The sequence below is a fragment of the Oryzias latipes genome, chromosome 15 (genome assembly GCF_002234675.1).
Source record: "Oryzias latipes chromosome 15, ASM223467v1".
Taxonomy (NCBI): domain Eukaryota; kingdom Metazoa; phylum Chordata; class Actinopteri; order Beloniformes; family Adrianichthyidae; genus Oryzias; species Oryzias latipes.
Genome location: NC_019873.2, coordinates 21,366,581 through 21,384,434, shown reverse-complemented (window position 1 = coordinate 21,384,434; position 17,854 = coordinate 21,366,581). Strand labels below are relative to the sequence as shown.

Here is a 17,854-nt window from a genome sequence, read left to right as displayed (position 1 = left end):
TTATATCTCATTTATTTGATCGCTTCAACTGAAAAAACGGAGCTGCCAAATGTGGTGTGAGAAGTTTTGCTTCATTTGTCTGTGATTAGACTGCTCATCTGCTTTTGGTTTGTGTGCGTGCAGATAATGTGAAACACTCTCTTGCAACAGTTTTTCTGTCCATGTGTTTACTGGGTGGAAAGCATAAATTGGAGACAGAGCGTTCCCCGTCTGCACGGCTTGGAATTGGGTTTGCTCTCGGAAAGCTGGCTTTCCTCTCAGGAAGTGTTGTTCCTCACCACTCTCCATAAACACTGGAAAAGAGACCCAAAGAAAATGTCCTCGACTCACTATTTCCACTGTAAACACACTGACATACACATATTACACTGCTCCCACTCTCAGCTTTCTCCCGGCTCTCCCCTTTTTCTTAGTTTAAGTGCATTTATTTGCATTTGGTCTGAAGATGGTATAATCCAGAGATATACAAACATAAAGTATACTTATTGTTAGTGTTTTTTGTTTTTATTAACATCAACAATTTAAAAACTACAAGATTTATGTCCGTTAAATTCGAGTTGAATGTTGTTCCTTATTTATGTGAAGAACACTTAATTACTCTGATCTTAATTTTAAATATGAATATTTAAGTAAAGAAATCATGTTTGGAGAGTTTAAAAAAATGTCGTCTAAATTGCCTAAAAGTTCTCTTCTTAATAGATGCATTTAAGTTCATGCTCAGAACTTTTGAAGTTTAAGGGTGTTGAAAAATGGTTAGAAAATATCATTTCTATGTTGGTCTTAAAGATTATAAAGCAAATATTTAAAAATGAAATCAACAATTGGGACCATCATTTTGGTTTTTAACACGTCAGCTTTTATAATGTGAAGTTGAACATGTGTCTTTCTTATCTTCTTGCTGCTATTGTGTCTGCTGTCGTTGGGGTAGACTAAACTGACTTTACCACCCAGAAGCCTCATTAGCTTTACCTGTGTGTGCACAGGTATGTCAAGAGGCTGAAGGCAGAGCGATGGAGTACCATAAAGAAAGTGGTTTAAAAAAAAAAATCTTTTTTTTTCATTACATTTCCTCTGCAGTGAAAAAGGTGACAAGATGGACACTCCATATCTCCCCGCCGCACTAGAAAACTCATCTAAATGGAAAACACATTGTCTTCATTATTTTGCGAGAGCTGAAAGAACAGGGTTGTCATGGTAACAACCATCTGAGCAAGCGTAAGCGGGCGGCCGAGGGGCTGGTTTTGGGGCGAGAGGAATGGAGAGAAGAAAAAAGAAAAAGGAGGGGTGGGGGGGGACTGGGAGTCAGGAGAGTAGGGGCAGGATGGTGGGAAGGGAGGAGAGAGATGGAGGGGCAACAAAATAGATGGAGGGATGAAAAACTGGAGATTTGAAGAAGAAGGGGAAACAAAGATGAAGGTGTGATGGAGAGACAATAGAATGCAGGGAATTCCTATTCTAGTGGACCCGAATGCCACCAACAACCAGTTAGCACCTTTTAGAGACCAGGTATTAATTTCAGTCGGCTGCAGGAGGAAATCTCAGTGAAACTACCGGTACTCTAATTGCGTCTATTCACTGACTGTAAGACAGCTTGGCTGAAAGAGTCCTCCTCCCTCCTCGGGTTCCTAACAGGAAGTACCCACTGGCTTCAAGAAGCCAAAATTCCATAGACGTCTATGGAGAAATAAGCAGCCATTATATTTTTCAGAATAACAATTCTTGGTCTACTACCTTATTTAACATGTTCTTACTAATTCATTTTTGCATGATTTCTTTTTTGCAGTGCAAGTTATTCAAGTTATAAACTGACCAATCAGATGCCTCAATAAAATAATGCGGTTTCATGTTAGACATTCGAAGTGTTTGTTTGACAGAAAGCCCGCTTTCAGTGGACTTCCAATAAGCTCACACCTAATTGGTGAGAGTGGATCCCATAGAAAAATTGACTTGGTCTGACTTGGACCAATCACTGCTCACTGACATTGCCTGCTTCCGACATGGCGACATCCTTATTGCAAATAAATAACAACAGGATCATTTTGTTGGAGCTGAACGTAAGCCATTTTCAAAAGGTGACATCACACTTATCCAGTCAATGGACTAACTGCTGTGTTTTTGGTGCTGGCGTCTGATCACACATCAGGTCATCCATCGTAGTTCAGTGAAGGACGGGGCTTTCTTTGAGCCGGATCTTTGTTTGTTTTTTCATAAACGCGGCGAGGTGCGACTGTTTCTCCAGCAGGGTCTGCCGAGCCACAGTGGTGGTCAACAATCTTCCTTGCTGCTGTCTTTATTAAAATGCTCCCTAACATCAGTCCTTGGCAGCAGCTAGGCCAACACCAACGCCCTTCATCAAATATTTACCCTTTCTGAATCTGCGACACGCACCAAGGACACATCAAATAAACCAAAGTGCCAAGGCAGTGTCTAATCCAGCTGAACCCCCAACACCACAGATTCAGCCTCTCCTCAATGCTGGGTGGATTTCTTTTACGGCTCTCCTGTCAATTTGACATCAACATGAGGATTAGATTTGCTGCCACAGAGAAAGAAGACTAACTGACTGTTTATTTAAGTTTGTAACTGCATTTCAAATCTCTTGCCAGTGGCGTTGATATGACTGAGGCTTGACACAACATCATTATGGCAGCCATCAGGAGATTAAGGAAATTAAAGTAATTGCTCAGGTCTTTGTCGTTTAAATATGCTCCCCTGGAGTGTTTAGTTTGGCTTTAACATCTATTAAGACTTGACATCCAACCCTGTGTCTGTGCAGATGATATTGTTATTAGTTGCTGTGAAAATGGATAGAACAGGGAAACTAAATGCTTTTCTCCTGATATGTTTGTCATGGATTAAAACATCAGCCATCTTTGTGCAGGGTCGTCTGTGGCGGTAAAGATGCTCCTCAGCTGCAGCCATGGCAGAGAAAAAAGTCCAAACATCAGATAATAAAATTAAAAGGCGTCCGAGCTTTACAGGATCCGTCTGAGAACGGTCTCGCTCCAGATGTTCAGTCGTGGCCGAGAAAGGGGGAAGAAGGCTGCAGCTTGTGATTGACCAGCACTTAGGGAAAGAGATGGGCCGCCTCTTTGCTCTGCCTGACTGCCTGGCCAGCTGTGTGGCTGCCTGTAGGTCTTAGTGATTCATGTCACACTGTAATTGGTTTACCTGCTCCCTGTGTGTCTGCACTCTGAGAGGACCAAAACAAATTACCCAAGGATGACCTCTCACCATGTCCCGCCTGCTCTGCAGCCGTTCCGCCCCTCCCATCCCACTCAGTTTGTCTCACCCCACCTCTCACTGCATGCAGTGTCTTTCTGTCTCCTGTTCCCATCCTCCTTCTAAACACCTTGAATCTCCAGAGCAGTGCAACCTTTGCTAGTGAAAGCATGCCTGAGTACAATTACACACATTAAAGCCTCCTGAGGCCTTGCAGCGTGTCCGCCCGCAAAGTCAAACATCCCTTCGACATGTTACACACACTTGCAGGCGTATAGATATGCTGATAGAATGGAGTTGGGATTACAAATAAACGCTTACACTGAAGTGTTTTTGTAAAGTATTTTGTTCGAGCTGGAGTGAGTCACGTCAGCCTTTCGGGGCTGTTTTTTGTGCTTTTTCGTGTCAGATAATACTTGTGTGGATTGTTCTTTCATTGAAAGAAACCGGTGCTCTGTGTACACCATTAGGTTGTTTCCTTTCTGCGCCTAGCAACATTTTGTCTTTTTCTTTTTGCCACTCTCACTTTTACCTTCACACAGGGCTGATCAACAGAGCAGCATGAATGAGTGCAGCAATCTCTCCGTGTTCCTGTGCTGGAAGCCTCAAAGGTTATTCGGCTGCTCCTGTAAAAAGCCTCCTGTCAATGGATTTAGTTTGGATGGAGCAAGGCAAAAAGGATGATTGGTTTCCGTTTGCTGTATCACAGCTTCACAGGTTGTTCTTTCACATAGAAAGTGGTTTGTGTGCGTGAAAATATTATTTACATCTCTAAACATGTCCTGGAAACTTCCGTGCTCTAAAGAAACTTTTTTTGCTTTTCTTTGAAACGCTATTTATTGTTGGCAGCATCTTCCATATAATCATAATGTTGTGTAAGGCAACTGATTATTGGTCAGGTTTTTATTTTGCATGGAAAAAATGCTGCTTGGTGACATTTTTCTATTCTTCTGCTCAAATCATAAATAGGAAAGTGGTAAAGTTCCCCTCTGATCATCATTTGATCTATTTTAAAAGCGTTCCCAGTGGTCTTTTGATTATGATTATGCTGTTTTTAGCCAAAATCTAAATATCGGAGTCATTTTCTGGGACATAGGTGCTGCAGAGCGGCAGAAGTTCATTAGAAATTTGCCTGCATAGTGAGCGGGAGTGTTAGCACCAACCCCAACCTAACATTACTAGAGCAACAAAAATGATGACCAATATTAGAGCTATCCAGCTGTACAGTTTTGAGCCAGATGCCAGCTCGGACAAGGAAAACGAAGACATGCACTTCTGCAAGTGTATGGAAATTTGTCTGCAAGTGGATGCATCAGAATGGAGCATAGCAGGGAACTTGTGACGTAGTAACTTGTAGTAACTTGTACGTCACTCTTACAAGCTTTTTCCAATGCCATACTTAAGCATCTGCTCTTGATTCACAAAGATCTTAACAAAGAGATACTCAGTAATGTCATTTTTAGCTTAGTTCTCTTTATATATAGGTCCTCTATCATGAGAAAAATACCACAAAAACACAATTTTGAATTGGATCTTTAAAAATCTCTCCAAATGCTTAGCTAAAATGAGAAGATTGCAAACTAAGAAAAACTCAGAAAGACTTTTAGAGTACTACATGAACAATCTCTCAAGATTATTTTAGATTATTGCAAGAAAACACCTTGTTAGAAGCAAAGTACAGTAATAGAAATGATGGGAACCTAAACTTTTGCACTGCATTGTGGGAGGGAGCTTGTGCATTTTTCTCTGGCAGAGTGAGAGTGCCAGGAAATGACCTAAAATGGTATTGTTGTCCTAAGGATCATTGAAGAGGACACTCTTTTTGAGTAAACACTCTGTGTAGCAGCATGCAAATCTATTTGCATTGGGCATGATCAGCACACACACACACACACACACACACACACACACACACACACACAGGCCCCTGTTCATCCACGCACACACCATTTTTGGATGACTTATTTTTGGGAAATCGGATACAATAATGTTTCATGTTTAGCTTAGATACCATCTTGTCATGAAAGATGACTGAAAGCAAACAGAGGTCAGTTCTTACACAAACTCAAAACATTATAAAAATCTGTCTCTTATTTGATAGCCAATTGGAGCTGTCGCGTAATTGTCAGAAATGTTTTTGAGTTGTCTAATTTGATTATTTACTTTTTTATATTTTATCTATTTTTTTGTTGTGAAGTCACAAATAGTCCAATAACTGTCCACTGCATTTTGTATTTGTGATCACTGAATGAGAAAGGTCATAATGTTTTCTAAAGAAAACTGTTGTATTTTGAGCTTCTTAGTAAGTGGCATCTTATGTTGTTTATGTAATACTTCAGAGTTTCCTTGGATATCTAAATTGAAATGGAAGATACAGATTTTTTTGTGGTTAAATGAGGTTGTCTGATAGAACATTAGCAGGAGAAAAAGTGAAGCAGCAGCAATGCGTGATTTGTTCCACCAAGTACAAAAAGGTTAGCATGCTTGTTATTTTTTTTCCTATAAGAGTTGTGCTTTTAGTGTCAAAGACAAGGGTAGCGGAGGGCATAGATATGTTTTTGCTCTCCCTAATGACACCAATACCATTTCATGGTTTAGTGAGCAGATTGAATCACACTCGGTCTTTGTAAGGCTCTCTCCTCCTGTCTCTGTCTCCTCCCCTCCTGCACTTCATCACACTCTCCTCTGGCAAATGATCACATGCACGTGCATATGCTACTGTGCATCAGTGTGTTACTCTCACCCCTGGTGCATGTGGTTTAATTGCATGTGGGTCAGCAGTTTGTCAGCGTTGAAACCGAAGGACATGGAATTTGTCAGTTTACCCATTCAGCAGCCACAGGGGGCGGTGTGTGAGCTAACAGTTCTGCTGGAGTCAGGCCCATAAGGTTATCTTTACACAGAGCTGTCAGACTGCACTGTCAATCACGCCACTCTCTTTTACTCTGTTGCACTCTGACCACTTCCTTTTGCATGATCTCAAAAACAGTGGATAAATCTGCGTATCTCAGAATACAACGTTTGAGTTGAATGCACAGAAACGGAGGCATTCTCTGAGGACTTGGTCATCAGCACTCCCTAAACTCGCATTCTGCATTTTGGACCTCACATGTGATAGGGCTTTCATAACAGCGGAAAATCCTATGTGTTGGCCCAGGACATGCAATTTTCCCTCTATAGTATTTTTAGTCCTCAGCAACTGGAAGGTTCTACAGAATAAGGAGTTCATTCATTCATCATGTGATGCTCCATCCTGCTTACTGATGACCTGATTTCCTATCTCATGGTTAGATAGATGGCCCCTCACAGTTGGTTCGCACTAGCCAATAAAAAACGAAAACACAGACACATTTAAGAGGCAACGACAGGACAGACTATTCACAGCTGGGCGGGATGATTCAATGCAGTGTTGTGATGGATCTGATTTTGCATAGTCAGTGTTGTAAATTCCCCTGCCATCTAAAGGCATTAACACACATCATAAATAAATATAGTTAAAAACACACACTTTGGAAGGAAAAGTCTCTGTTTTTCAGGCAACATTCATGCAATTTCAGTATTCAGTGTTTTGTTTTTTTAGGGTCTTAACGTTAATACTTTTCATTCATTCACTCTAACATGTAGTTAAAGGAATTTTTTTTTTTTTTTTTGCATTTTGGACTTTCAGAGTGCTCTGTATCTTTACCAAACTTCATGTATTAGGGATGAATGACTTTTGGACAAACTTCTTACTCTTCTCTGCTATTGTCTAACAAAAAAAAGTGAACGTTGGAGTTAGTCTTTAATTATCTGTGTTAAAGTCCCACTAGCTGTCAAACACTTGGTGTGTGAAATTTGTCCTCCCACATGCAACCCAGCTGCAAATTGTGTACAAACTCTGACTGGCAGGTAACAGTCAAATCTTTAGCTCTACAATAGCCTTAATGGGCGTGTCCAACCAACTTTTAGGCTTGGTTGTCTTACCTGTTTGAGCATACTTTTGGTTATGGCTTGCTGATACAATATCACCTCGTAAGTTAATTGCATGCGTTGACCCACGCTCAGTTATCCCCCATCTCCTGGGGGAGCAGTGAGCTGCAGACACAGCCGCGTTCGGAAACCTTTTGGAGGTTTAAACCCCCCAATCCAACCCCTTAACTCTGAGTGTCAAGAAGGGAGGCATTTGGTCCCATTTTAGAGTCTTTGGTATGACTCAGCCTGAATTTAAACTCAAGACCTTCCAGTCTCAGGGTGGACACGAGGTTAACTTCTGAGGTGAGTGTATCGCTGCACCATAACCAAAAGTAAGCTCAAGTAGGTAAGACAAACAAGCTTAACAGTTGGTTGGGCACGCCCATTAAGGCTGTTGTAGAGCTAAGGATTTGACTGTTACCTGCCAGTCAGAGTTTATACACAATTTGCAGCTGAAGTACAAAATAAATAAAGATGTAAACAAACGTTTTCATAAATATGCAATCAAAACAATTACCGCGAAAATATGTTTTTGTCCGATTAAAATATATATTTTTTGCTTTATTGAACTACTTTCTAACAATTAAAAGTGGACTACATTACTTACAGAACAGGTTCATAGAGGTTATTCTGTTCTGATTTTTAATTAAGTATTTACTTGGGCATTCAAAAGATTTCCCATAAGTCTGGCTAATTTTATTTTGCTCTTGCGCATCATTTTTATTCTGATAATTCTGAATACCGGTAATTTCTTCCTTGACTCTAAGAAACTATTTCAAACTCACACCTCCCCCATGTTTGGTGGTGGTATGACTCTGTTTCATTCATATTTGTGAACTTTCTAAGAATGTCAGATCAGATCTACTGCCAAAATCATTTTTATCCTAACATTCAGCATATATGAGCCTGTGCGTTTGCTTTGACAGCTCATTTCATTTGATGGAAATTTCTTTCAAAGGGCTGCAACGTGGTTTAGTGGTTCTTACCTCATTGCAAATCTCTTCTGTTTTTTTTGTGTGGAGTTTGCAGGCTCTCCCTGTATATGTGTGGGGTTTTTTCCGGTTTTTCCTCCCACAGTCCAAAAAACATGCTCTTTAGGTAAATTGGTGACTTGATTGTCCCTTAGGTGTGAATGTGTGCGGTTGTTTTGTCAGTGGACCGGCAAACTGTCCTGGGTGTGCCCTGCAGTCATCCTTCAGCAGCTGGGTTGGCTTCAGTGACCCCGTGACCCCAAACAAAGCTTTCTCAGATTTAGAAAATGGATGGATGGAAATTTATTTCAATCTTCTGTTAAAACTGTAAGAATCAAATGTTTATTTTATGCCCATCAATGCATGATAAAATGATCTATCTTTAATATTCAGTAATTGTTCAGCACACTATATAACGTTATCTACTTCTCTTTTATTCTAATGAAGGACCAATCTATCTACTAACTCATTTACTCAAACAAAAAATCTCATAAGACTTAATCTTTTGATCTTTTTTGAAAATATATATCCTATCAATAAACTTTTTAACCCTTCATGCTAGGTGCTGTTTTTCTCCCAAGTCTTCCAAAAAACAATTACACCTTCCCACACATCATTTGTGTTCCAAATTTAGCTAAATCGAACACTTTCGGAGGGTTCAAATTATTGTTTTCATTTCGAAATAAGGCCCTAGTAAATCATTTTATCTCTTCAAATGTATTTTTTTTTGTTTTATTTTGAATGTTAATGCAATTTTAAACAATATTCTGCACCCAAGAAATCTTATGCATATTATGGGATCCCTTCCCTTGGATTCCTGTAATCGCTGCAACTTTTTAAGGCTTAGAAAAGTTGGTGAAAGTACTTATTAACCAAAGAATCAAAGTGATTTATATAAGAGAATTTAAAATAATCATTAGTTGCAGCGCTGATCTCACTGTAAGTATTCCCCAAACGCAGTAACGATGAACCTCAAAGTGTCACGCTAATTAAGGCTTTTGTAACTCCCATCAAAATGAACATAATCAGCTGAAACAGAGAACAGCTCTGTGTTCCCTCGTTTGATCTCACACTCACAGAGCAGTGAATTAATCGTCCGTTCCCGGGGGTATCTGGTGGTGCATACCTGCACTATTCCACCACTGAAGCTCCATATTTATAGAAGGCTACAGAGCGGCTAGAGTATCCCCACATCACAGCTGTTTGCATTGCAGTGTTGGGTGTCACATAGCTGCCCAGTGCAACTGCGGTTGTCACATTAAAACAGAACATAAACAAGCAGCAGTATTTAGAGTTTATTTTTTTTCCACCCCGGGGACAAGCCATTTCCCATTTTTATAGAAGCTGGTGGTTGCGATGGTGTGCAGAGGGCTGTTTTATAAAGCCCAGAGGGAGCGATATGACTAATAGTTGGCTTTGTTGAGAAGGAAAAGGAGAGCGGGAGAGATTAGTGATGGAGAAGATTAGGAGAGCCTACAACATAAGCAGAAACAAGGCAGAAAGACATAGAGATGATGGCAAAGAGAGTCTGGAAGTGAATAAAGAAGCTAAAGACAGAGAGATTTGAATGAACTGGGGGTAAATAAAGACAAAAAGAAAGCAACTTGCTATAGGAGTTTGCCATTAGAGATAATGGTGTGTGTGAGAGATGGCTGGTGGCTTTTACAGACACACTGAGAGCAGTGAGTGTGGGAGGGAGACGGAGATAGAGGCCAACACAGCTGAGTGGTGTTGATTGGCCTGTTTGAAAACACATGAACTGCAGACGGTGAGGGAGAGAGGCTCTGTGCGGCAGGATAAAGTGTCGCTCTGTGCCGTGCCACGCTGCAGCCCAAACCACATTAGAGCAAATGAATCCATTCCACCTCCTGTTATGGCAGCTCCCACTCGGGGCCCCGGGAAGGAGTATGAAGGGACAAGAAAGGGAGTGGGGGGGAGTGGCATGAGAGAGAAGAAAATCATAGAACAGAAAATGGAAGGTGGTGTAAGGAAAAGTCACAGGCTGGGTGGCTCCAGTAATGAGTGAGGGTTGCAGAAAATGAGAGTAAAAACAGACAGTGGAGGTGGGCAGAGAAAAATCTGCAGACCTGTAAGGGAAGGTGATGGGTGGGAGAGTAGATCACTGTCCAGGGAGCAGGAGTAATACTTGTTCTTCCATTGATAATGATGTTGATCTCTGTATAAACTAGGGGTCTGCAACCTTCAACACCACTCAGGCCAGTTTCTCATTGACCAAAACTTACTGGGAGCCACAAAGTCTTGTTTCACTCTTTAGAAAACTTCAACTCTGCTGTTATTTTTAACTGAACTTTTGCTTTTCTTGGCAGTAAGAAAAACATTGAAACGTCTAAAGAAAGTAGCATTTTATTCAAATTATAGAATTTGTTTTTCATCATGACAAAGAATAAAAATCAGAAATCATTGTACTTCAATGAAAAATGTTAAACAAACAAAGGCATTTTCTTTTAACTTGATGTAAGTCTACTTTGGTGAGCTGTCATCCCTTTCCTTAGTTACTAAAGTTAACCTGAACACTAATATGGTTTTATTATTTTATGATTCAATACGAAAAGTATATGACTTTTATAGAAATACATTGTTTTGTCTTCTCCCCTCCGAATAGCAACTAAACATTATTACGTATCCTAATAATAGACGGAGCTTAAAGAAGAAACTTTTTGCCAATTATTTGCTTAGTTTATGAAATTTGTGGAGGGATAATGAGGCCTCTTGATTCAATGCAATATCAACAGCGGTATCAACATTTTCACAAAGTGTATAAGGAGCATTTTTGCCATAAACTCATAAATCTAACTAAATAGATTTAAACCAATCCAACGATCATTTTAATTTCTTTAAACAGTGAGCAAAACTATGAAATAACTCCTTTTTTTATCTGTTAATTCATTAAATCTCTGCTTTTTAGGTCTGAATATGAAAACCCATCCTAACAGAACATGTTTCTTTTACACAATTACCAGTTGAGCATCTCTTGTGCTAGAAATGTCCTTCTTCAAGACCCCTTTGGAAACCCCATCAAACTAAAACTTTAAATGTTTAATCAAAAAGTACAAGAAAATGACTTTAGCCTTGAAAAGCTAGGCTTTATAGCAGTGAGACATGGCTGGCTGTTATTATAGTTGATTAAACATAACAGATCGCCACTTAATAGACAAACTCTCCCTGATTTTTAATTTAAGAACCAACAAAATAACAGTTTTCTTTTAAATCATTAAAAATAGTGTTTATTTGTTACGACTTTTGTAACTAAGATGAAGCAGTTCTTAAAAAGTACTTTTGCACGAGTGTATGAGGCCATTACATGATCTTCTTTCTTATTCCTCCTACCTCTAAAGACTAGCGTGACAAGGGTGATAGTTATAGGTCTGAAAAAAGAAATTACTAGTGGTTTGAGCTGATCATACATGTTGTATTTGCTCATGCGTGTTGCTGATAATGAGATAATTTTTCTCACTTTTCCCCTTTTGCTTTCCTCTGTCTTTTCCTGGTTGAGTCTGGTTCTGCCCACCCCTGTCCTGCAACAATCCAATGACTTTCATAACTGGGATTTTGTTTTCTTATTTTTTAGCCCTGTTTCCTCCAACCTAATTTTTTTTTCCAGCCAACAGAGCTAAAAAAAAGGGACAGGTTGCTTCCTTTAATGTAGCTGTTGTTGCTAGTGGTTTATTTAAATCAAAGCTCTATCCTCCCACAGCATTTGCATTGTAGTCAATGGGGGCTGATTAGTTTCTGTAACTACATATTTAGTGACTACTACTTCATTTTGGACAGACTCCAGTTGGTTTTCTTCTCATCTATAAAATGAAGAAGTGCAACAGTTGTCACTTAACTATAATTGGATGTGCAGTCTCTCTTCCTTTGGACCCCTCCTAAGTGGTGCTGAGTGCAGCAGATTTAGATGTTGGCCATATCTCTTATTGGTCTGTGCAAACTGAATAAAAACGGCTAGTGAAGCACACACAGAAAATCTGTTCTGTAAGAGTTGCAGTTGTTCCCACAGTAAAGGGGAAATATCAGGTTCACTCTGATCGTGTCACAAGGTAAACAGGATGTGCAGGGGTGTGGTGCTGAAGTATCTTGTCATCTGAGAAAGTCTACCTGTCAGGTAGATTGACTTTGCATCTTAGAAACAACCTGGTCACCTCCTTCCTGAACAGAACAGTTTATCTTCTGATGGAGTGATGGGATTCTTTGTGCTACAAAAGGCTAAGAGGAGGAATTTACAGGTTAAGATGCATCCCACACCTTCCTACACGCTTTCAGTCTAGCTTCACTGTGTTGCATTCAGTGGAGCTGGAGAGAGAAAAAAACTGGTAATCAATAGCGTAGCTGGTTGTTGCCGGACTGGACTGCCCTGTTAGCGGGCTGTGAAGCCGCCTGCCTGCCCGCAGCATGGGATTTGTAGCACTTGTCAGGGCTTAAAGGACCCTTCCCTGAACCACTTGTGACAAAGACATGCTCCTTAGCCACAGGAGAGGGAGACATCTGCTGGATGCTGAGAGGCACGACAGCGAAGCAGCACTTAAAGTCGTGGTCATTTCATGCTCAGTTAGACTGGGCGCAGTCTGGAGAACCACGCCATGTAAACAGAGAGGAGTCGGCCAAATATTTGTCCTCAGTAATGCCAAATAGTGTATAAATGAACTCCAGGTCACTCTAATCCTGTAATTCTCAAAACCAAAGGGTTCCTTTGAAGTTTACGCTCTCCACTAAATTAAAGCAAGGAATTACTGCTTTTGAGTTTACTTGATCTTAGGCGTATGTGTCGAATGAAGAAAAAAAAAAAGGTAAATATGTGTCTCTGTAATAACCAACAGCAGTCTGAGCGTCACACATGAGAACTCCGACTGAGCTGAGCCCCTCCGTCGCTTTGCTCAGTGGGGAATCTTGGGGGACCCTTTATCTGAGCTGTGCAGCTTTCCAGAGCCCTGCCCCCACCCCCACCTGTGGTTCCTCAGTTAGCTCTTTGTGTGGAGGAATGTGGGGCGGCAAAAGCTCTGATGGAGATAAACACAGAGAAGATGGCTAGAGACGGAGGCCCGGTTGGAAAGCCAGCACGATACTTATTAATCCAGGCTCAATCTGTCGCTTTGAGGTGGTCAGACTGAGCAGCTTTTGGTTTCTGCCCATCCTGAAAAAAGTATACAAATAAAGAAAGAAGTGACCTTGAACCTTATCTCTTCTGGCATTCATCCTAAACGGGAGGCGTGCTCTTCACTCGATCCCACAATCAGTGAAACTTTTCTTTCAGTTTCATCATGTCTCCATTTGTCGTTAGCAGTGCTGCTGTGGTTCGTCTTTGTTACACGCATTTGCCAAAAATATGTGCTTGGGGTGCATTAGACTCTTCAATGAGTCAGTGTGTAAACACACTGGCTGCTCTTGTTTGAACATTTGTCAGGCAGCGAAAAATGCTGTTTGAACTTAGCAGGCTATAAACCCGGTGCATGCGAGACCTGACAGTTCTAACAGATGTATCTCTCCTCCTCTCCTTCTTTTGCAGAGTAAAAAAGCTTTTTTAATGGAGTCCCGGTAGAGACATCAACATGAACACGTTACCATCGATGGACCGGCACATCCAGCAGACCAATGACAGGCTGCAGTGCATCAAACAGGTTTGTCCTCTTTTTAGTCTGCAAGGCATCCACTGCATTCTAGAGCAAGATAGCAAAATATTTCCTCACATCACTTTGATCTCTTCCCACCTTATATGGGCATCAGATTCTCCAGCCATTAGCTGCAGCTACAGATCATGTTGCAGGGGTCACAGAGAGAACCAAATCTGGCAGCAAACACAAGAATAGACTTCAAAGCAGTGTAGCACTCTCTGCTTCTGTCTCTTTTTTTCCCTCTTGCTCCTCTCATCCTGCGTTTTCCTGACTCTTGACGTATGCCAGACTTTGTTGTGGTTTCGCTTTAAATGACTTGACTGTCAGCTTTCGGGAGACCCACAGACAGATACAGACAGACAGACAGACGTAACCCAGGGCTACCGCCTCTGCTTTTGATTAATAGTAAGCAGAACTCATAGACTGCTTGACTAGCTGGCTGGCTCTGGGCATATTTGTTTATGATGTGTGGGTGGGATCTTTTATATCTCCCAACATCCATGTGACACCAGGCTTTAGAATAAATCAGCGAAGGATGAGGCTTTCAGCCCACAATTATGAGGTGACACATCCTTTCTACTGTTCCCGCTTAAACTCTGCTATGATAACCTTTTTTCAGGCTGATCACTCCCTGACTTTCTATCCATGTGTGGAAATCAGTATTTAATATTTCCCAGAAAAAAATCTATGCTTGTTCTTGATTGCGTTCTTTATTGTCCAGTTTGTCGTGTGGTGTGTACCCTCCTCAGCTCTTGCAGCAAAACATCTCGTCATGCCCCAAACTTCAAAAGGGTGGGATAAGTCGGTGGGCTCAGAGCTTGCAGCAGCTCTGCCAGCAGGGTGCTGTTTTGGTTCGGGGAAAGCCGCTGGCAGAGAGCCAGGTGTTCTGCTGGTAATCATGGAGCCAGGTAGCACTCTGATCTGAGGCTGACCTGAAAACGGAGGGGACAGGGGAAAACAGCCTGTCATCTCACAGAGGACAATCTGTCAAACGTCTGGCTCTTTGTGCGCCGAAAACCCCCGGCAGAGCTGCCACTCAACCCCCACGTCCCCGTTTGTGTCCTCGTCGACAGCCCGCTCCTAAACCCATTGGTGCTATTTTATGCCTGTCCTCCCCCTCACACCGCGGCGGAGGTTGTCAAGCAGAGTCGCTTGTTGAGCTCTGCAGAAGGTGGAGCTGCAAGTTCAGATTTAGACAGACAGCCCCTGCTGTGCTAGTTCTGATTCCTCTGGCGCTAGAGGCTGATACGCCTCCCATCAAGCAGCAGTAATGCCAGATCATATCACTCATCTAGAGCAGGCTCTTCTCCTCCCCATTACTCAATAAGAGCATCTCTCACTTTCTCTCAGTCTCTTCTATTCTTCATTATCAGTCAAACCCCATTGAGAGCCTACAACTAACTCTATAATGGCTAATCTTCTCATCACAAAAGATGAGTCACTGAAGGCCTATCCTGCAGCCCATAATATCACTGAAGGCTCTTGGAGATTTTCTCTCTGTGGGCGGACACCTGACCTGACACATAGCGCTCAAAAACGAAGACCCTCTTTTGTCTCTCACATGACCAAAAAGCTGTCCTTTCAAAAACACTCACCCCTGCTGCCCCCTAAAGACAATAGTTCTACCCTCTCTGCACGAACCCATAAAACAAGACACTTCAGCTCTAGATGAGAATAATAAATTCTTTCAAGTGGGCTCAATCTTGCCAGCTGAGCAAGCTGCAGCTCTGTGCCATTTCAGTGCTATTAACCTTCTGAGCCATGAAGAAAGGAAGCCCAATTTTAAAACCGCTTATTGTGTCCTTCCAGCCTCAGTAGCCGTCAGACACTGAGAAGAAAAGACTCAACTGTTTCAGGCCTCAGTGCACAAGCAAGAGAGACAGACAAGGGACTGAAAGAGATTAGACAACACACCAACGGCTCCTATCGAGTCTGCACACATAGCTGCCAGGACTAAGGTTGTTTTCTTTGTGCAGAGCCAAGTCAGCCAGTGGACTTCTTGTGCCGAGGATTTAACAAGCTGCAATGAGAGGAACTGAGAAAATGAAGATTTGAGGGAGCCATTTGGTTATGGTGTGGGTCACGGAGGCAGGAGATGTGTGTTGCCAAGAGAGATTAACTACAAACGCTGGAATCATTGTTGATATGGGTGTGATCGTCTTCCCACAATGGATCAGAGCATCAGAGCGGGCGTACAGTAGAAGTCAAGGTCCTCACAGGGTTGTGCAGAAACACAAGACATCAAATTGAGGCAGAGTGACGCAAGAATGAAAACCTTCACAACAATTTGGGCTTTTTTTTTCAATTGCTCCTATTGTTGGACAACAATAACCCCCATTATTTGTTTTTGCTTTTCTTTTGTGTGTGTGTTTGTGTGTGTGTCTGTGTGCTTGCACAGCACTTACAGAACCCGGCCAACTTCCACTCGGCTGCCACAGAGCTGCTCGACTGGTGTGGAGATCCCCGGGCCTTCCAGCGTCCTTTCGAGCAAAGCCTTATGGGATGTCTGACGGTACTCAAACACTAATTATGGTTTTTGATGCTTTTTCAGGTACTTTTTAGGAGACAAGCAAAACAACAATTATATGTGAAAGAAGGAAAAAAAACTGTTATATTTACTTCTTTGTTGCCCTTTTTACACAATTATGTTTGTGCCAATTCTTTGTTTTTCTGGCTTTTATGAAAATACATCCCATAATAGTCACAACACACTCCAGAAAAAACACTTCAGATATTTCTGATTGTCAGCTTTGTTTATAAAGACCTTCAAATCCACAGACAAAGTTGAAGGTTTAACATTTTTTCGTGCTCAGAACAGTCAGTCCGGCACAAGCGGAGCAATGTCCAAGCTCATGCATTCACATGCACAAACAGATAAATGCTTATTAATGTGTAAATCACAATTAAAGCCTCTTAAAGGCAGATAAAGAGACACACAATGGGTCTTGCTGCCGAGATCCCCCTCAGCATGGGGCTCTTTCCATCAGCTAAATGGTTTTATCAGACTGGGAGAGTAAACTGCTGCTTATCTGAAGAATTACTGCACGCAACAAGTCTGCACATTCTTTCAAGGATTTGCTGCCGAAATTAAATTTGAGAAAGAGTCTTCAAGCCAGGCGTTGTTCTGTTTGGGCATGTAGAGGTCACTGTGTGATCCATGTTAGCTCATAAAAGATTTCACAACCACTATCAATGCTGTGTAATTAGCTTTGTCTGAGTAAAAACTTTCTTTTGTTTTGGGGAATGGCAGACAAGTGGATTCTCCACACTTTTTTTATTCACTCATGTAGTTTACAAGGAAATAACTGCTTTGTTGGGTTTTGGTTTTCCATGCAGAGACAAATAAAACTGAGTGTCCCACCAACCCAACTCCACTGGCAGTGCTTTAATTTGACTAGTAATATGGGCCTAGATGTTCATCCTCTGAGAGAGATTTAGCTGAAAAAAGGCTTATGAGGGAAAACACTGTTAAATCCATGTTGAATCTATGCTGGCCTCTGTCGCTGGCTGCCTGCCTTCTACAAACCGAATGACAGACTCTCACAGGAAATGAAACAATTGACAACAACACGGTTTGACAAGTTAGGCTAGTTTGCGAGATTAAGTCGGCAGAGTGGTACCTCCGAAACTGATAAAACGTATGTACTGAAAGTGCAAAGCTGTCTTCATTTCATTAAAATGAGTCAACAAGATGGATTATTAAAGTCACTTCAACAGCAATGTCCTTGGTGACAGTAAGTCAAATATATTAGGAGGGTGATCGTTTTTTCTGTGGTAGTTATAATGTTGAGTCATTTTTTTTTAATTTGGTAACTGCAGTCCAGATTATTGTTTTGATCTTTCAACTGTTATATGGTTTCTTATCGTCTAGGCTCTGGAGTTCTTCAGCTTTGCTAACTATCCTCTACTATGAATGAAAAAGAAGTGAAAATGCCGTCTTTGTGTTCCAAGAATGGTCTTTAGTCTTGTTTACTTTCAAAATAAGAGTCGATAGTTTCTCTTTTGGGTGAGAGAGTTCCAACTGGGCGATTGATAGATTTTATCAATTGTTTTGAATGTGCAGTTAAGGAAGATTTATGT

The 17,854-nt window shown here is 41.4% G+C and overlaps 1 protein-coding gene across 4 annotated transcripts in view; it reads left to right on the top strand.

The window, feature by feature from the left end:
* The window catches only part of LOC101175428 (zinc finger MIZ domain-containing protein 1), a 94,971-nt gene that overhangs the window by 51,707 nt on the left and 25,410 nt on the right, over window positions 1-17,854 (top strand). For all 4 annotated transcript variants that reach the window (XM_004077107.4, XM_011484425.3, XM_011484426.3 and 1 more), the window contains 2 exons: window positions 13,669-13,780; window positions 16,173-16,286. In XM_004077107.4, coding sequence (XP_004077155.1) covers window positions 13,712-13,780; window positions 16,173-16,286 — 183 coding nt within the window. In that variant the 5' untranslated portion in view covers window positions 13,669-13,711. The remainder of the gene's footprint in view (window positions 1-13,668; window positions 13,781-16,172; window positions 16,287-17,854) is intronic.